Source organism: Rutilus rutilus (genome assembly GCF_951802725.1).
Source record: "Rutilus rutilus genome assembly, chromosome: 15".
Classification (NCBI taxonomy): Eukaryota; Metazoa; Chordata; class Actinopteri; order Cypriniformes; family Leuciscidae; genus Rutilus; species Rutilus rutilus.
In genome coordinates this window covers 36,123,342-36,144,222 of record NC_140220.1, presented here as the reverse complement: position 1 = coordinate 36,144,222, position 20,881 = coordinate 36,123,342, and the positions used below count along the sequence as shown (strand labels likewise).

The following is a 20,881-nucleotide window of genomic DNA, read 5'->3' as shown; positions in this document are numbered from 1 at the left end:
AAGACATGCATACCTGATGAGAGGTGCATGTACATGTCAACACAAACATTGCTCAAACAAGATGCTTTGCATTTTGAACGCCATTCATTTTTGCAGACCAGAAAACGTGATAAACCTTTTTGTGATAAGCTCATGGATAGCAGAGAGAGAGAGAGAGAGAGAGAAATATGTTATGCTAAATGCAAATAGTAAAATATAACCTGGTTCATTTGGCACCATTCACTGCCATTATATGAACAAGCGCAAGCCAGACATTTTTGTTGTTGGTGGACAAGTTCAGGGAGTATTGCACAATTGTGAGGACTTTTCCACTGAAATTTCCAGTAAGGTAAAAGTGGTTTGAACGAGTTGCGTCAGATGAATACTTCAGTAGCTAGGCCTAGTTTATGTCTTTGATTTTAAATATCTCAGTGAATGTCAGATAATCAATCTTATCTTTTGGCTTAAACGGTGTATTATGCCTTTCGTTATGAAGTTACCAGTTTTTAACCAAGTTTTATTTACTCACCAAAGCACTTTTTTTCTCTCTAAATTTGCTCATGTTTGGCTTATTTTTAAGTGTTAGCCTATTTTTGGACCTGGCCTACATCACAGATTTTGGGATGCGCTTGTCTGTTTTGTTCAGTCTTGTTGTGTTGTTCGTTGTGTGGGTGTGGCAGACGGCTCTCCGCTGGAGTCTTGTTAAGGCAGCGGCTCGTTTCGTTGAGCTGTGGCTTTGCCGAGGGCGATGAGTGGATGTTCTCTGTGTATCTCAAACAACCAAGCATTAGAAGCACTATATAAAAATTGCATTGCTTGTGTTTTGCAACTCTAAAATGGCCTCTTTAGCCTTGGGGTAGAAAACAGAATATTTCCTATTGAGCAACCAGTGAATTTACTTTTTCTTTTTTTCTCTCTCTCTCTCTCTCTCTCTTGTTTTTTAATTTGTGTCCTCCCTCTTTCTTTTTCCAAAACAGATTGCACAACAGATGTATACAATAACTAAGGCAGTGAAATAGTCTCTGGGCTAATAGCTGAAATTAGTTTGGGCGTTTAAACAGTGTGAGATGGTGGAAGCTCCACAGAAAACCCTACTTTCACAACAGCATAGGAGGTTAATCATAGCTTTTTTTAATAGAAGTTATCAATTGGGAGCATGCTTAGCAGGCTTATTGAAGACAAAGAAACAGTCAGTAATGCAATCATAACAAAGAAACAAATTACAAGCAATAATAAGCCTAAATAAATCAGAATAAATAAAGAGTGCTCTTAGTGTTTCAGGAAGTTTTTCTTTCAGACTAACGTATGAGAGCAGTGGCACCAGCACCGGGGAAGAGGCGCGGACAGAGACTTAAGTGCTGTCACTAACAATATTATTTATGTTGTCTCATGCACTGAGTTTGAGTTGAGGTGCAGATGTACGTTAACAACAGTAACATTTGTGAGAAGTGGGAAAACATGTAAATGCTCTGACAGTGCTTCTCTAGCAGTGTTACTCAGTGTTATTTGTGGCTCGCATGGCAGTAAGTGACGTGCTGAACGAGCTGTATAAATGAATAGTGTCATATGAGTAAGTGTCCCGTTATTCTTTAATTCTCCTTTCACTGCATGTGTGAAGTGAAGCAGGACAACGTCCCACCAGTCCTTGTTTCAGGTTCTCATCCACAGATGACCACAGGGTTTGGGCGCGGAGACTGCGTGATAGATACAAACAGCACATCGGTTTATATGTTCATAGTCTCCAAATTATGACCAGAAATGGATAATTTATGTTCATAGTCTCCAAATTATGACCAGAAATTGATAAATATTAAGTGTGCTGTTTAATACAAATAAAGAACCATCGTAGGAGAATGGTTATTAAGCTCAAACAGCAGGAAACTGTATATTCGTGCAGTGTGCGGCATGTCAAAAAATTTATTCCGATTGGAAGCTTGTGACATATAGCCTAAACGCGCACATCAACCCGATCACGTTAAGCGTTCATGTAAACTACAATACATTCAGATTCATCAATCGGAATGAGTTCAGTCAGATTGAAACAAAAGTTGTGCATTTAAACACATCCAGTCTCTGCGGAGTTGCCAGTAATGGCGGTCTTTCCAGCTCTTAACGTGAATGTGCTCTTGGATGGTTAGATACATGATGGGCTAATGTAGAAAAAAAAATAACTTAAAGGGGTCATATAATGCCATTTTTGTACAAGCTAATATGATTCTTTAGGGTCTAAATTAAAAGTTTGTAATATACTTTAATTAGAAATTCTCATTAGTATTGTAAGAAAACACTAATTTTACCTGGTCAAAAACAGCTCTGTTTTCAGCACGCCGTTTAAGTGCATGTGTCTTTAAATGATGATGAGCTTTGCTCACCCCGCCCCTCTGTTCTGTGCGTACACCGTTTGTAATAACACAATAACCATAACGCGTTGTTCATTATAAACGTGGGATTATGAATTATATTGAGAACGTCGTACATAGAAACCATGGCGTAATGTACCCTGAGTGTAAAAATAGCTGCATTCATCGTGAAGCGTGCTAGCGATTTGAAAAGATTAATATAAATATTAATATAAAGGTTAATAAAACGTTACACTCACTTCTTCTGGAGGTGCAGCAGGAACACGAATAGTTGGTACCGATCCTTTTTCAGGAGCAGCTTCTTAGCAAAACCAGCTTTATACTGACCCTTGTTTGTAAAGCAGTCTGGTGTGTGAAATGATTCACGCAAACATGAAAGCATTGACGTTGATCGTGGGGAATATTCCCTTCGAAAACACACTCAGCCACTGCGTCTTCAGCGGTTCGGATTTAGGAACATCAAAATGATGCTGTGTTCCTCTTTACACCCCAGAACACATCACCACACTCGCTTAGACACCATTCTGCTCATCAACAACAATGATGCGCGGACTATGATGACAGACAGCTCGCTCATGAACGAGGGTGAGTCTGTGTTGAAACGCTGCTGTCAATCAACAATCGTGGGAGGGGCGTCCGACCGTGTGACATCACTAGGTTGCACGGCTTCATTTGAGAGATTGGAAAACATATAAGGAGATTTAAAAAAAACCACTGGATGGATTTTTATCATTTTATGATGGTTGTGCACAGGCACTGCCAACACACATTTCAGTACAATCAACTTGTAAAAGTGCATGTACCATTATATGACCCCTTTAAGGTCATTCTGGAATGAATATATTCTGGAAATCCTGCTTTTTTTTTGTCATTAAGGGAAATCATCTAGTCTCAGTTACAAATTTGACTGGTAAATCATAAAGAATGCTTTTTTCCCCATGCATAGGCCTATTGAATGTTCAGGGATGACAGATTGATAAGCAGACATGGTATTTATGACTGGATGTAACTTGTGATACTTTTGCGGTAAAAATGGCTCTCCTACGGACATTGTCCTTTCAGTGTGGCTAAAACATAGTGAAGACCACTGTTCTATAGTGTCATACATTTGTAGATCATGGTAATCATGGGTAAAATCATGCATGACTCCTCACTAGCACAGTAAAGAAATAACTCTTTTCTATAAAACCTATAAATATAAATGCAAAAACTCCATAGCTTCATAACAAGTATGACTGTAATTATATTATGTTACTCCTGTAGGCTAATCATAGCTACAAACTTTTCGACAATTTGCCATTCTGACATTAAAATGCCATTTACGTGATTTGTGCAGATCTGAGTTTTTTTGCTGTTGTTTTTGAGGAGGAGCGGCTTTATATGTTTGTGTCTCTGAAGAGAGCTGAACTGTGTTCTGAAAAGTGTCCGTGGCTTTTTCTTTACATCTTACCTCCTGAATTTCATAATAAAATCGACAGAATTGTGAAGTTGAAACTTTGCTTCATATTAAAAGTAACAAAGTGCATAAAAAAAAAAAAAAAAAAAAAAAAATAGATTTAGGAAACCATATCATTACTGATTAAAATGGAGAAACTAATATTGTCAATCCGGAGCTTTCCACATAGCTGACATATTTAACTGATGTAGCTCATCCACGTTGTGTGCACGAAATAGACGCTGAACAGTCAAAGCGTGCCATTGGAGAAGCGCTAACGTTTAGTCTGTTTTGGTCACTGACTTTGGCCAAAAGTGTTGGTAGCTGAAAATATTTGATTCTAAATATGTTTGTATTGAGTAATAATAATATACTGTATAGTCACCGAAAGAGAATTCAGTATGAAAGGCTATCCAAACATGAGATTTGACCAACTAAAAAGAGAAGTTCCTCATTGTTTGCATTGACAACAGTATTTTACAGCTTTATAACGGATTACAGTTTCCTTGCAATATGTCAAATGTGTATGTTAATATTGTGATAGGTCTACTGTTACTTTGTAAAGTGTCGTAAGGGGCTTTTTTTCAGTAGTTTTCAGCAGTAATCATGTGTATATTCCTATGGAAATATGCTCTGATTTGTTACTTCCTGGCAATATTCTGGATCAAACCCCCGTGTGACTGGAGCTTTGGTGAGTGTGACACACATCTGACAGGAGAGGGCGATATTTCGACGCAGTCACATGACCAAGATCTGCTTGTTTCAAGTCAGCTAGTGAGATTGCCAGCTCTTGTGTGTTTTGAACCCAGCCTATGCCACAGCCATCATTGATGTTTCACACTTTATGTAACTGTAACCATATGTTTTCTAGCCTTGCAATATAGTTTGGCCTTTTTTTAATACATTGTCCTGCATTCATTCAGTAATAGGCTAGTTCTTCTTTAGTTCTCTTAAATTCTTCCTGAAGTTTTGTAACATTGCAGAAACTTTTGCTGGCTTTGTTGTAACACACTGTGTTTGTTGTAGTCCAGAGTTGTAGTCTCTCTGTAGTTTTCAGTTCTGTAGTTGCAGCTAGTTTGGTTGATTTGTAAACCTCCAGTTGAGCAAAATGTCTTTGGGAAGGTTGCCAGTGTTAATTATGTTACCGTCACAGGTACAGAACTGGCATTTCTTGTTCCACAAACTGTGTTGTGTAGGTAAGGTTTGTAATCCCAGTACATTTAGATGACTAAAGCTGCCTCCTTAACCACTACTTTAATGATTATATTTGTAATCTGTGTCCTTAGAATATTTTGATCATTATAAATGTTGGAACATTTTACCATAACAGTAAGATTAGTTGTATTGTTGTACAGCATTGCACTCATAAATGCCTAATTCTGATCATTCCAAGAGATTGCTCAGAAAAATACATTTGTTAGCTGTACCATTTTAAATGTGTAAAGTGTTGGGAAAACTGGCAAAATCAGCATAGTAACTAAGCACAGCAAGATATTAGTGGCTGTTATTGATCCAATGTTTCCTTATATATGAGGAGCTCTTTTCCAAAACGCTATAAATCCATTTAAATAGGTTTCAGGAAAATTACATTTTTTACCTAGACCCACACATTTTGTGAATATTCAGTTTATCCTGTTAAAATGTTTTTTTGGCTCAGTGTGAACATGTTGACCAATGATTATTAAATCAAACAACAATATTGTTGGTAATAAAGTCAAAGTTTTTTTTTTTTTTTTTTTTTTACGCTATAAATCCGTACATTTTTTTTCCAAAACGCTATAAATTCGTACATTTTCTCCAAAAATTGATGGTTTGTCTTTAAAAAAACAAAAACAAAAAAGTCAGTAATAAATACATTGGCATTCAGTAAAGTGTCGAACCCATAAAAAGTAGAACCGTTGTCCACTTTACATAAAACAAATCACGACATGACCTTGTGTGAGTGAGAGAGTGAGTGAGTGGCGTTCACACCAAACGCGAATAGAGCGTCTGGCGCAAGTGATTTTCATGTTTAGTCAATGTAAAGACGCGTTTACGCGCATCTGGAGGTCCTGCGGCACGAATGAGGCGAATTGAGCATCTGGCGCGATACGCGCGAGTGACTTGAGGGTGAGAGAGCGAGAGAGAATTCTGATTAGTCGAGAGGATGTATCGCGTTTAGGCTAAAAATAGGTTCGGCGCTTATCGCGGTTTGGAAAGGAACTGCATCTTGCAGTACATTTTAAACAAGGAAATGTAGCGATTTGGCATGAAACGTTGATGGAGCAGTGAATAGGTTCAGTACACAGCAAAATGACATGACAAACGCATCGCATTTTGGAAAAGAGCTCTTCATATATTGGACTACATCGGTCTCAAATTTCCAGTGCTTTTCATTTGGTTAGTCAGTCTCACAAATATGCATATCTGTCTTCTCTCTTTAATTGCAGAAGATGCTAAGATAGTGGGTGAGCAACGCGTGCGTGCTGAGGTCAAGTCCGTTCTGTTTTGGCAGTAGACGAATGGCACAGGGAAACCAGCAGATTGACAACCAGGTTCTGCACCACCTGCGGCAAAAGTTTCCAGAAGTACCAGAGGACGTGGTGTCTGAGTGTGTCCTACAGGTGAGCTAGACATGCTCCACTTCCCCATCCATGTCCTGTGAGCCAATTATACAAGGGTTATTATCAAATGTGCTTCTGTAAGCCTAAGCACTTTGAACATCCTTTTGAACTTCGTCTCGACCCAGCATAATTTGTCACAAGTTCATATGAAATCAAAAGTGACATCTTTTATTGTCTTAATACAATATCTGGTGTATTTGCGCAAAATTCATCAATGCATGTTATACAGACACAACTCTTCGCTGATGTCACTAACCCCTGTTATTTTACAGCCCCTCCCTTCAAACCACCTGTCATGTAGAGACGGCTTTCAAGCCCGTTCCTGGTGAATAAAATCAAATCTCACACTACATTTGCGTTTTAGCGTTTTTTTGCATTTGCTTTGAGCAGACACTTTGGTAACACTTTATTTTAAGGGTCCAGAATTATGCATTAGTTAAGCACGGACATACTTGTAATTAATGATTAACTTAACATATAGTTAGGACATATTAGCCCATTAGGGTTAGGTACCGAAACCCAGTACCAATATGGAACCGGTACCTAAGTAAACCGGTATGTAACCGGACCGAATCAAAGCGCAGATTTCGGTGCCTCATTTCAGTGCCACTTAAATACCTCAGCTGTCGGTTGAAATATTTGCCCTCTGGTTCTCCGAAACGGACGTAAGAAGCATCACCACCGCATGTGATCGCTAGCTAACCCCTTTGATGCTTACGATCATTCACACTGGTGTGATTAGAACGTTCAGATTGTGTGATCATCAACTTCTAAATTCAAATCTGCGTTTGCGCTTTGGCTGGCGCTGAGCCAGAGAGACGCTGTCATAACTGTTCAGTGTTTTCAACCAGATAATAGTCTAGATGGGATGTACCCAAAAAGTGAAAGTGAGGAGCATTTATGGGTACAAGTCGGGAACCGGCCTACATTTACATATTTCAAGGGTGCTGAATCCAAAAAAACTGGTACCCAAGCGAAATTGTGAGTTTTTGACCTTCTAATTTGCATATCAAAATGGCCGCCAAATTGCCTATCTTGCTCAGTCGTTGGACCATTTTCCCCTAGTTTTTTTGTAAGTAGGCAATCAAGATGAGGAAATTAAGTTTCTAGATCGATAGTCAAGGGTCAGAGTAAAGATATAATGGAGGCTCACTGCCTTTTTTATGTATATATATATGCAAAATACCAACTTTTAAGGTGAAATTAAGCATTATTTGTGTCATTTTTTTTAAGGCCGACATACATATTCAATCAGTATCACTCTTAAATGTTCCCAGTGTATATATGATATGTGATGTATTCCATATTACATAATAACTAAGAAAAACACCATTGCAAGTTGTCTGAGATTTCATTTTTTTATGCAAATTAAGCATTTGTTCTCTAAATTCTAAGACGGGAAAAACCCAGGTGAATAGGGAAAAAAACACCATGAAACTTCCCTTGAACAGATCTACAGATCACATCTTGTTTCTATATATTTTATTTCATGTTTGTAGCTTAATTGCTTTGCTTTTTTCTGTTGTTAGATTTTTAGTTCTGTAGTTCACTCCCTCTGTAAATTGTTTTTGGTAAATTGTTTTTATACCTTTCTAGTTTGCTTGTGTGCCATTTGTCTTTAGAATTTCATTTTGATTAGTATTTCTTTCTGCAGTCCTTTTCCAAGTTCTTTGGTTACCCCTTGCCTTGGTATATAAAACCAGGTGCCTATAGCACCTCACTATCATGGCAAAATGTAACTTTATGGTTTCTATGGTATTTGTATGAAAAACAGTAGCCTAAATACATTATTAAATACTGTAATTATATTCCATTAGTCCTTTAATACATTGTCTACATTAATAATATAATACAATTCAATATGTATATCCCACATTTCATGGTGCAGTTAATATTACTAGGCTAACGTTACAGTAAATCCATGGTAAATGATGGGAATTTGTAGACGGAAAAGCCTTCTGACAGTATCGTTGCGCACAGTGTTTCTCCTGTTTGTCAGCGCTGTTTCATCTGCCTTTAAACTGGTTTAAATCACTGAGACATTTGTGTTCTTCGCTGAATCCAAGCGCTTCTCACTGAATCTCGTGACGAGAGCGATCAGAGTAAACGCATCTGCTCTAGTGAGCTCGCGCTGCGCTGCCGTTTGGACTTTGACCCGAGCGGATTAATGGTTCGTGTGGTGCGCGGTTCAAATGAGTTTCGTTCCGCTTTTGGCGCATAAACATTATCGAACGTTTATCGAACTCTTGATATCGTTTTATCGAGAAAAATTATATCGCGATAATTATCGTTATCGTTTTATCGCCCAGCCCTAGGAGTATGATGAACATTGAGTGATGATGTTTGAAATGTAATTCTTGGAATTATTATCCTCATGAATTATAATAATTATTAAATGAAATGATAAAATGAACAGCAACAAAATGCCACTGGGGTCTGTCGCTACCAAATCTAAGGGGTGGGGCATCTTACCCCAGGGGTATATCTTTAAATGTAGCTTCTACCCCAGACATATCTGAAGCTGACAGATTTGTCTCGCTCTTCTTTCCTCAGAATAACAACGATTTGGCTGCATGTTGCAAATACCTGGCCAAGGTGAGTCCTGGTTTTTTGTATAGTGAAGGCAGCCAGAGTTTGACAGATCTTCGCAATCACATGACCCAACTCAACCTCGGCGTCTCTCAGAATACCCATGGTGCAGTGCAGCGAGATGTAGTAAGGATGAATGGAAGTAGGACTCTCACTCCCAGTGTGAGCGATGGGCCTTTAAACGTGCTGTCTCCCCTCTCTGAGTTCTACCAGCCTGAAACGCCATCTGTGCCTTCACACACGCCCACAAGCCTCAGTGCATTCGCTGCCATGGAGTCCACTCGTAAGCCGCAGCCTCCTCAGCACCTTGGCCTATACCAGGTTGGGGGCAAAGGTCACGGACCACCGCCAACCCCGCGCTTCAACCCGATCACAGTGACGCTTGCACCCAACACCGGCCGAAATACACCTACCTCCCTGCACATACATGGAGGGCCTCAGTCGGGTCTGAACAGTCCAAACTCCATCTACATTCGCCCGTACGTGACCCAGCCAGGCTCGACGCGACAGGTACAAGGACGAGCGCAGTACAGTCCCACCTCCCAGCCTACCCAGCAGATCTATCAGATCACTCATCCTGCAGCTTCCCAGAGTTCATGGAGCGGCAGCCAGCATCAAACCTCACACGTATACATGCCTATCAGTTCACCCACCAACACCCAAGCCCCCTCCATCCCCTCGGCTGTGGCGTCACAGGCTTCCTCTTCGTCACCTTCGCCTTCCTCAAGCTCGTCTGCTGCCTCCTTTAGCCAGTATAACATCCAGAACATCTCAACTGGGCCTCGGAAGAATCAGATTGAGATAAAGTTGGAGTCTCCACAGAGGGGGGCTGGTGGTTCGAGCACGGCCACCGCTACGCTCCTGCGCTCGGGCTCTTCCCCACGAGCCACCTGTAGCTCCACATCTTCGTCCTGTCCCTCGTCGTCTTCTCTGGCTGCCAGCACGGGTCCCTCTGCCCCCATCTCAATCGGAGGATCTGGGCTCAGTCGCAGCCAGCCCACGGTGTATATCTCTGCGTCCCCACCCACTGCTGCTACCACCCCATCTGACGAATGCGCCATTGTTCCCAACACCCCTCGCTCGCAGCCAAAGTTCTATATTTCTGCAAACACATCAGCCGATGATGGAGGGGGAAGAAACCCGCCTACGGTCTATATCTCGGCCAATCCAACGCTTCAGGGTTCTGCTGGTCTGCGGGCTTTAGGAAGCCAGGTGAGCATGGGACCTGCATATATACACCACCACCCACCCAAATCTCGTCCCTCTGTGGCAGCTGGAGGCACTGCCACGTCTCCTCGTGTGGTGGTAACGCAGCCCAACACCAAATACACCTTTAAAATCACTGTCTCCCCCAATAAACCACCAGCTGTGTCTCCTGGAGTGGTATCGCCAACGTTTGAACCAACTAACCTGCTCAGCCTACCCGGCGATCACCATTACGCGGAGCCGGATCCCCTGTACCAGTCTGACCCACTTTCACCTCACCGGGACAAAAGCTCAGAGCCTCGCAGACTCAGCATGGGTGCAGACGACGCTGCGTACACACAAGGTACGTTCATCTCTTGTATTGGTTCTGGTAATGAACTGTGTCGTTCTTTTAAATGCTTTGCGAATGGTGCCTCATGCTTTATTTTGAGTCCACTGTAGACTTTCTACTAACTAAAAGTAACTTTGCAACTACATGTCAACTAACTTTCATTAGACTATTAGTAGAGGGTTAGGTTAGGGTGGGTAGAATAAGTTGACATATAGTTGCAAAGGTACTGATGTCTGTTGGGGATCATCAGAATAAAGTGTTAGCAGATATTTTGCCAATAAAAATAACCCAAAGTTTGGCCTGTGTTTCTGAAGAAATTTATAAGGATTACATATTAATGTCAATAGTTCTGTTGTATTTTGAAATACAGTCATGATTCATATTTTCTGCATAATTAATTGGCACCAAAATACATTTGCTTTTATGAAGTTTCATACATTAAATGTTTAAAGTGGTTACATGTTTAAAAGGAATATTCAATACCATTCTTTCTACCTTTTAGCATCAATATTGATATTAGTAAATTGTAAAAAATGTCGCGTGGTCAAAAAGCTTTCTCAAAAGTGTGTGAAGGAGAAGGGTAACCATCCACAATCCACCACAAACTCTCATTCACCACCTTATTTTACAGTCCAGTCAGTTTCTGATTGATGAACTCAAGTCCTGCCTAACTTGTCAAATATTTTGTTTACTCAAATTCGATTATATTACAGATTATGGAAAGAAGCTGAATGCTAAATGGGGTTTGAATGCTGTTTTATCACTTCATAGACTCTTAATAGTTAATCAAATGTGATCAGGTTTGTACATGAAATTGTGCATGTATCTGATGATTACTTGTGTGTATTTACAGCTTTGCTAGTGCATCAGAGGGCACGCATGGAGAGATTGTGGCATGAATTAGAGCTGAAGAAGAGAAAGCTGGAGAAGCTGAAAGAGGAAGTCAACGAGATGGAAAATGACCTCACAAGGAGACGACTGCAGCGCTCCAACTCAGTCTGTCAGATACCATCTGTACGTTAATGTACCTCTTCATTTCTCTTACTCTCTAACTAGGGCTGTCAGGGTGAAGGGTTTTCTCTTGCAGTGATTTTGAGTGGCTCAGTATCGCCATATGCTGTATTATTGCCTTTTTTTCAATTTTCTTTATTCATTATTCTTTTTTTTTTTTTTTTTATTGCCATCATAGGCGTCGATTTAGATTTCGTCATGAGTCATTTTGTACCCACCACTTTTTTAATAATAATTGGACTTTGGGTTCGATTTATTTTTTTTAGATTTATTTTTTTGACAATTTTCAGTGGTTATGAGGAGCAATATGAGAGATATTTGGGGATCATTGAGCGTTGTTTAGGTACATTAAACCACGTTAAGCTTTTTCCATACAATAGGCTTTTAATGAAGCAGAAACGCTTAATGTCAGATTACGTCCATAATAATTTGACTTTTGGTTTGATTATTTGACCGGTTTTAGTGGTTATGAGGAGCAATATCTGAGAGAAATTTGGTAATCATTGTTTAGGTACATTAAACCACGTCATGTCATATTGTCAACATGGTACTTATGAAGCAGAATAGTGGGTCATATGTCTAATGCTTTTTGAAAACTTAAGGCTTTCTTCTTTATAAAACGAGTCAGACATCATCACATTTTTGTATACATTTTTATTTATTTACATTAGTAAGCTACAGGACATCGTCTTTCAGAACATGACCTGGGCGAAAGAGAAAAAAAAACCGAATGCGTCATTGTACCCAGCACTTCTGGAAATGCACTATCAAATGCTTCTCTGTCCCCAGCACATCTCAAACCAAACTGACGCCCATGATTGCCAAACAAATAAATGTTACGATGTGGTCAGCAGCCACGAAGACGGAGGAGATTCCAAAACAGGCTTTATTAATAATCCAAACACTCTGAATGAACGCGCAGGAGAATAACGCAAACCACACAATGCATAACCGAGAACTGACCAAGAACAACTGAAACTAGGGCTGCACAATCAATCGAGTTTTTAATCACAATTACGACTACGGATGCCACGATACCCTTAAATGTTGACAGGATGCTATGACAAATATTTCGCTTTCCTCTTCGGACATGGCAAGCGTATTTTTTTTCCACAAACATATGACTTGACCTAAAGAAGGACTGACGCAGTTAATCGTCTGTTTAGGCTTGTTTAGTGCAAATCCATAGCCTGGTTAAAACCAGACCATTCTCAGAAGTAACTGAGTTATGGTCTGGCAAAGCTTCATTAATAACTCAATTGGATAGACCTAAAACCAATCAGAGCGATCGTCATCGTGTAAAGCCATATGCTGCGTCCCAATTCGCCTAGTTACACTAACACGCTTTGGGACATACTACTTCGTCATCTTTATCGGACGGATCTGTCGCGTGCATCCTGTCACGTAAACTGCCCTGTCAATCATCTTGTCACAGTTAAAATCCTCTATTAAATCTAATTTAATTTCCTACCGTTTCGGTGAGAAATGTAGTTGCACGTTCATCTGCCAGTGGGTCTTTCATGGAGACGGTCCACATGTGTTTGCAATTTGAATATAATAATACATTTAAAAGTTGGTGCGCTTCACCAACGGACGTCGCTCAAATGCCTCTGGGCGCAATTGGATAGACCTACAACCAATCAGAGCGATCGTCATCGTGTAAAGCCCACCTCAACGTTTCTGATTGGTGCCGCGATTTGGACGGATTAGAAATCGGCTTGAATGGGCTCTTTGCCAGACTACTTGCAGAGCAAATCTAAATTTGCCAGAAGTTTGTCTGGGTTTTCCCAGGCTAGCAAATCCACTGAGCTTCTGTATAAAACACAGTTGTAGACAGTCTTAAGTAAAAAAAGAGCAAGTTGGCGGAATAAAAAACATTCTTCACTCTTTTTATCATTATCAACTTATTTGACATTCAATACACATGCATGAAGTGTTAAACAAGAAGAGCATAGCCTTATGAGCAAAAGTGAACATCGGTGTTGCGGCGGTTGCTCGCATTCCTCTGCATTTGGCTTGTCAGTATCGCTGTATTACAATACTGTGGTTATCGCAACAGCCTTCGCTAACACACTTAACTCTACATTAGGTGTGCTAACATTTGCTCTGACACACTGATTATAATTATGATTCTTTACTAAATTGGATAATGATTGTTTTCAAATACGCTGAAGTGTAAATATTCTAGTATGTTGCATCAGAGCTTGAAGTCTTTAGCACACTTGAGTCATAGAGATGCTTTTACGGATTATAAGTGGGTCTGTCTCATTAGTTTGGCCTAAAAAAATAATTGTTACATCATGTCGAGCCAGTATGAGCTTAATGCCATGGCGGACTTAATGCAAAGGAACAAACGAGTGGTAGACCATTAATTTTGTATGTAATTTTGTATTTTATAATAGATCAACACAATGCACTTTTGAACACTTCCACTTATGTTTTTTTTATTTCTTTATTTTCAGATTGAGGAGATGCAACAGCTGAGGTGTAAGAATAGGCTTCTACAGATCGATATTGATTGTTTAACCAAAGAGATTGACCTCCTTCAGACACGAGGTGAGTACCATGCTAGTTTTCCGCAGCTTTTCAGGATATGTCCTGGTGTGGCATTATGGGGCTCCAGACAAAATAATTTTGTGAAATTTTTAACAAATTCAGAAGGCCAATTACTTTTCTAGTACTTTACTAGTAATTACAATTACTATGTTGATAAATTACAGAATAACTCAAATATCAGTAGTATTGCGCAGAAGTTTGAGTGCATAGCGTCTTAAAAGTGTCGTAAGTAGGGTAGAGAATCGATTATCAATTTCAATTCAGGAATCGAATACTTGAGGTCAGGAATCGGATACTTGTTATAAAATTAAAATTTCAATTCCTCTTATCGATTCCTTTGTGAGTGACTTTAAACCATTCAAGAATATTGTATCCGTGAAACTCTTAAAGTGACAGCAGCCTAATATTCCTGCGGCCGTCTCTATAATAACACTAATCAAACAACAAAAGACAGAGAAAATTCACTCGTTCTTGACTGAATAACTTTTGTAAATATATTTGTAATGTATATTTTATTTATAAAGCGCAGTGTTATTTTACATTTTATTGCAGTTTCTGTTCCTCAATACCTGAAAATCTTAAACTGTTTATTTCAATTGTATCTTTGTTCAGTTGTATCTATTTGTTGCGATTGCTATTTTTTTTATTTGTTCTTTTTTAATTACTGAGTGTTTACTTGTCTTTAATAATGCTTGAAATTTATATTAGTTGTGCTAGTATTTTTTTCTATGGTATTTTTAAACCACAGGCAAACGTTCCTTGTGTAAGTGTTTTAGCCTGTTGATTTTTGATTATTATATTCAGCTACAATTAAACGTTTTGCAATGAGACTAAATGTGAATTATTTATTTTTTTTATACCTTATTGGAATCGAAATTAGGAATCGATAAGAATCTTAAATTGATAAGCAGAATAAAAATCGGAATCGTTAAAAAAACGAGACCCAACCCTAGAGGTAAGCGATATCTGAAAAATGCTGTTTGAAAGTTGGTCGGATCACACAACCAGACACAACAACAAACGTGTAGCCAATCAGCATTAGGGGGCGTATGATGGTGGAGGAGAGAGAATGAGCAAGAGGGAGATTTGAAGAAAGACTGTAGAAAGAGAGATGGCCGAGAGACATTACTCATAAGTTCATATTCTTATATTCTTATGCTCATATTCTGAAAAACTCATAAGAATATCACTGGGATCACTAAAATGAAGGGTTATGATCAGGAAAGAGCTTTAGGATATGATGATAATCGATTTTACTCATTTATTTTTTACGCATTTTTCCACAAACGGGTATCGGTTTTGTAATATCAGAGTCATCAATAAATGGTGCCATCTTGTGGATGTTTTGAGAATTACACACAAGACCACCATTAAAGGGGTCATCGGATGCCCATTTTCCACAAGTTGGTTTAAACATCTAAATAATGTCAGTTATGTAGAAATCAATTATCGCTGTGAGAGGAGGTCTGTGTAAACGCACACGGTAAATAAAACAGCACTCTGTCAGCAGGTATTTAATAATCTAGACTGACAAAAACATTAATAATAATCATTCTAATAACATGCCAGATGAGATGGACTCGGTAATTGTGATGTATTCGTTGTTTAATTTTCTGACAATGTATGCATATTCCAGCGTATTCCCTTCTCTTCACTCATTAGCCCATTAAACAACACATAAACCTTTTAAAACTGTAGTTTGAAACGAATGCTTATATTTATGTGAAGGTGATGGGTTCCCTTGTCTTATTTATGTTTTCCATTTGAAAACATCAGATTTTGTACATTTATTTTGCCTGTTGTTAGCATTACTGCTGTTGTTAATACATAAAAGGATTATTGGGATTATTAAGATACACTAAAGTAGCAATGTTTATTTTATTTTTTATTCTGGCAGTTTGGAATGTTTTATGCTTTTAAAAAATGGTTTTATTGCTTTATTTTTTACCCTTTCAAAGCTTTTATTCAAAAAAAAAGAAGAATAAAAAAGAGAACCACTGACAGACTATCATTTAATCTATCATCATTTAAGTTATATGAATTCATGTTTTTAGTAGCCTATCAATGAGTTCCAAATACCAATAATATGTAGTTTTAATTAGCATTGAATAACATTGATTTATTCAGATATTTATGTATATTTAATTACGTTTCATATGAACAACCGTTCCAAAAATAGACTAATGTAAATCTCACAAACTTGTACAAAAGTACACATCACAGTAATGGTTTGAGTTGGACCGAACCGAAAAATGACTTTAACTTCAGTGTCTGTTGTTTCTTTTTACTAGTTTGAACTTAAATCATTGTGGATGACATTCAGGAACACATTCAGGAGCTTCATTTTGTGTTTTATGATGTTTTTGCCTGTTGTGTGTGTGGTGTGCATGATGAGAAGAAAATCAAGATGGACGACTCAATTTTTTAAAATGTATTATCTCCCTAAAGTATTGCTGCTTATTTCAGCTTCTCTTATTGGTCCCATTTTATGCAAATGTGTTTTTGACGGCTTGTTCTTCTGATTTTTAGGACCAGACTTTAATCCCATTGCAATTCACAATTTTTATGACAACCTTGGATTCTTGGGTCCTGTAGCTCCTAAACCGCTTAAAGGTCCTACAAAACCAGGTCAGTAGTTAAACAAAAAAAACGTTTAATCTCGTCTCTTCTGCACTTTACAATAAGATCTTGCCACACTTTTGCTTCTTCTTCTCTTTTTTGATGTTGTATATCTTATTTTTCTGTCAATGAACCCTTGAAAGATTTTATTTAAAGTTGTTTTTACTGCCTCTTCATTCCATTCTCATCCTCAGTTTCTTTCTCTGTCTTTATTTCTCTGTTGCCGATCGGCCCATTGTGTCGTGGTGCCGATCAGGTGTAGATCTCACAGGTTCTCTAGACAGGAGAGGGCGCAAAATAAACGTCAGCTCCAAGTTAAAGCGAGATCCGTCTCTACCTCCTGTACCACCTTCTATGGCTGTATCCATGGGTGGGTCTCTGTCTCTCTCTGTCTCCGCACCTCTTTCCTTCTAACTCGGATCTGCACAGATGGTTTTACTATTTTACTATTTTATATTTGAGTCTGATACTGTTTTGCTACTCCGTTTTTAAGGTTGCTCTTAGCTTTTTGTTGCGTTTTAGGGCTGGGTATTGACACAAATTTCACAATTCGATTCGATTTCGATTCAATATTGATTATTTTGGATATCAGCTACAATACATGGCAAATTTTCTCAAGGAAAACAAATCTCTTCACTAATGCTGTAAACTATGGGAGTCAGTGGTAGCCTATAGGCTTCATTAGCCTACTGTAATATTGAAGGTAAAAATGAACTGATTTGTGTACAAACACTTAAATTACACTTTTATTTATTTTTATAATAATAAAGTTATATGAAATATAAACATTTAAATGGTGACTGTCACAAAAACCTGCCAGATTTATTCAAACATGCATTAAAAATTGAAGAACATTAAAAATTATAATGAATATGTAATATGGTGCATATATTTAGCAAAATGTTCCTCTCTAGAGTAATTTTTTCTCGCTGACTAACGAGTTTATGGTCACTGGGTAAATGTGACGTTACATGACATTGTTTACAAGCTGTTTTACTGACGTCTTTCCACAGTTGAAACACTGATTGGGCGGTTCCATGTGACATGATACGGACTTCGATAAGTTGTACTCTATCTTTTAACACACTTTCAGATGCTCATTCATGTTTATCTCGCGCTGTAACTGGTGTTATTAAGGCGGAGGAGAAGATCACGTGCTTCTCTAGAGCTGAGCCAGAGCGATCTCACGCCACAGCGACAAAACGCTATTCATGTTTTTGAATTTCGTAAGAAAATGGACGTAATTTGAAATATGACACTTTGTTTCATATCAATAGTAACAAAGCACAAAGATTATTGCGATTTATTGGATGGGATGCGCTACAATGTTACATTCATTCATCAACTGAAAACAGGATGACTAATCGATTCTTGGGATTTAAGAATCGATATCGGTTCGTAAAAATGAGAATTGATTAAAAATCGAGAAATCTATATATTTTTTACCCAGCCCTACTGCTTTTATGTGTGTTTTATGTGTTGTTATGCAGGTATGATTTTCTTATTATTTATCTGGTTGTTCTGTAAAGCACTTTGGTCAGCCCAGTGGCTGTTGTAAATATGCTATATAAATAAAGTGAACTTGAACGCAGGCTTTGATAACGATTGTGATGCGTTTTCTTCCAGAGAGCAGTAGGAATGTGAGGGTCATGTCGGAGCCTGAGGAGGATGATGGCGTTCAGTGGAGCTGTACTGCCTGCACCTTCCTCAACCACCCCGCCCTCAACCGCTGTGAAGAGTGTGAATTTCCACGGCATTTCTGAGCCACACACACACAATACATGCAACACACACACAAACGTGTCGACAGCCACCGTTTCGCCTCCTCCAGGGAATCATGGACACACCTGTTGGAGGATCTCTATAAAGCTTCCTCTTTCCCCCCACAGTGTCATTGTGTGTCTGTCTGTCTTGTGATGTCCACTGAAGACTGGATGATGTTTACAGCTCTTTTCGTCTCTGTACAAAATGTGTGCTTCTGTGTCGAGAGGGAGTTTTGTGTGTCGCGTGGGAGATCAAGGGAAACTTCACCCGCTTGATCCATGAAGAGGCTCAGTGCTGCCAGTGATATTAACACGTTTGTTACATCCACACGGTTTACATGTGTGGCTACGGATGCCAGTGTGCCTTTTCTTTCATGGGAACAGTTTCTGACTGCTTTATGAATGCTGTTCCCAAAAGGATCATGAGTGGAATCTGCTAAACTCGCAATTTCTTTTGTTTGGTAAATAAAATGTGAGAAAAAAAAAAAAAATTGCATGCTTTAGATGTACAGTTTACAGAGGAGTCCCCGCCACACAGATTTTACTGTACATAGTTTTAGAATGAGCTTTTTTTGATGCCTATTTTCTTTCTCAAAGATTTCACATGTATTTCCTTGTAAGTATAGCTTTATAGACTTCATTTATTTCTATGTGGTGTTGTTTTTTTTTGTTTGTTTCTCATATGAGAATGGTTTCCCATCGTGAGCTTTTGTGAGAACTTAAAGGGATGCTAAAACGTGCGACGGTAAACGACAAAACAATGCTCTTTGTCAAGCACTCTATCCAGTGTACGAGCTGCAGATGCAGATCTAGATTTTATTAATAAGGTACTTGACCTCAGAGCGGTCAAAGGACTTCACAGGAAATCCATAACGCCCTCAGATAACACGTGCTTTCCTATGTGACAACTGGAATGTAGGTTTACTATTAGGAGAATTTATACCTTTGTGCCAAGAAAGGAATGTTTCGTTGCTACGCATTGATAACGCTTTTCAGATTATGTTCAGTAATGTGGGTTTGAGAGACAAGACTTTGTCCCGTAGTGTATGGGTGCCCTTCCTAACAGTGGATGAGTATTCACAAGGGCTTTTTAATACACACCGCTAAGCCTTTATGGCTCAGGTTTTATAAAGTGCCAAAGCACAGGAAGCGCAGATCATCGTGTCCCTGAGTGTAGCTCAATGTTTCACTATGTGCCTTCAGTCTTTACATGGTTCTCTGTTACGGATCATGTGCACAGTGCCTTCGCTTGCAGAATTGAAACAGGTCCTTGGAAATGTTTTGTAACTTTATTTAGTTGATTGACCTAAAGTTTATTTCAGAAAATGAATGCTTTGCCATTCATTCTTTACAAGAGTGCTCAATGCATAAGTCATGCATTGAAAAGTTGAATGAGGTCGTTATTTATGAAACAAATGAATACACAATTTCCAAATGCTGGTTTCTGGTATCCAGGCTAAAAATAACTTTGCTGTGGAGAAAATTTATTCATTCTACGCTTTGTTTCGGAGATGAGACTTATTTTTGGCTCCAAAAAAAACCCATTTCTTTCTGTGGTAGTTTAACTTTTGAAAAACCCCAAAGAAATAATCAAGATCTGTCTGTCAATGTTTATGGATTTTAAAAGAAAAGGGGGAGAAAAATTATTTGGATATCCAATGTTTTTGATCTTAGCTGGGAAAACTGTCTTTGTAATAGATAAGTTATTTGTAAAAAAAAATTAAATAAAATAAAAAATAAAAAAGGAAAAAAATTAAAACAAAAATAAACTTTGTCTGCTTTGCTGGAGTTTTTCTTTTTACTCTTTCCCCGCCATTGACAAGATTTTCCATCAATCCATGTTTTCACTGTTATATGGTGGGGGGGTACTGAAGGAGTACAGCAGCTTTGGCTCAAAACAGGCAAAGAGAAACAAGCGATAGAAGCATCGCTTACATGTAATCTAACGTGATCATCAAACATTAAACGGCATATAAATCAAAATGTTACTAAACGAAAGGTCGACCCATGAAGAGGTAACAACTGTGAAACTTTTTGATCATCATTCTGAATCCCATCCGGTCTTTGACAAAAAAAAGCAATTTTGTTCAAAATGATGAAACTATTTTTTTTTTTTTTTTTCTGAAACTTACATTTGTTTTTGTTTTTTAAGAAATAATAATAATAATAATAATCCATGAAGCTAGAATTTTTTTGTTTTGTTTTTAAAACCAGAGGCTCTCTTTCTTTTCATATATTGCATGTTCACAAATTCATACAACAAAATATTCTTGGGGCCATGAAAGTTTTGTGAAAATTCTAAAAAATGTAGGGTATGTTTATGTCATACGATATTGTTTATCGTTTCAACACTGTTACTGATACTTAAACTCCAGGAAAAGCATGGTGACTGTAGTGTGTAGCGGGTTGTCTAAGCGTGAGGTTTCTAC

General features: G+C 38.4%; 1 protein-coding gene across 2 annotated transcripts in view; it reads left to right on the top strand.

Moving 5' to 3' along the window:
* Positions 1-20,221, top strand: part of tab2 (TGF-beta activated kinase 1 (MAP3K7) binding protein 2) — a 40,106-nt gene extending 19,885 nt beyond the window's left edge. The window contains exons 2-8 of one of the 2 annotated variants that reach the window (XM_084432423.1): positions 6,204-6,377; positions 8,931-10,515; positions 11,357-11,517; positions 13,977-14,070; positions 16,600-16,698; positions 16,946-17,059; positions 18,316-20,221. In XM_084432423.1, coding sequence (XP_084288549.1) covers positions 6,276-6,377; positions 8,931-10,515; positions 11,357-11,517; positions 13,977-14,070; positions 16,600-16,698; positions 16,946-17,059; positions 18,316-18,452 — 2,292 coding nt within the window. In that variant the 5' untranslated portion in view covers positions 6,204-6,275 and the 3' untranslated portion in view covers positions 18,453-20,221. The remainder of the gene's footprint in view (positions 1-6,203; positions 6,378-8,930; positions 10,516-11,356; positions 11,518-13,976; positions 14,071-16,599; positions 16,699-16,945; positions 17,060-18,315) is intronic. The other variant, XM_084432424.1, reaches the window with a different exon arrangement.
* Positions 20,222-20,881: the final 660 nt, after the last annotated feature.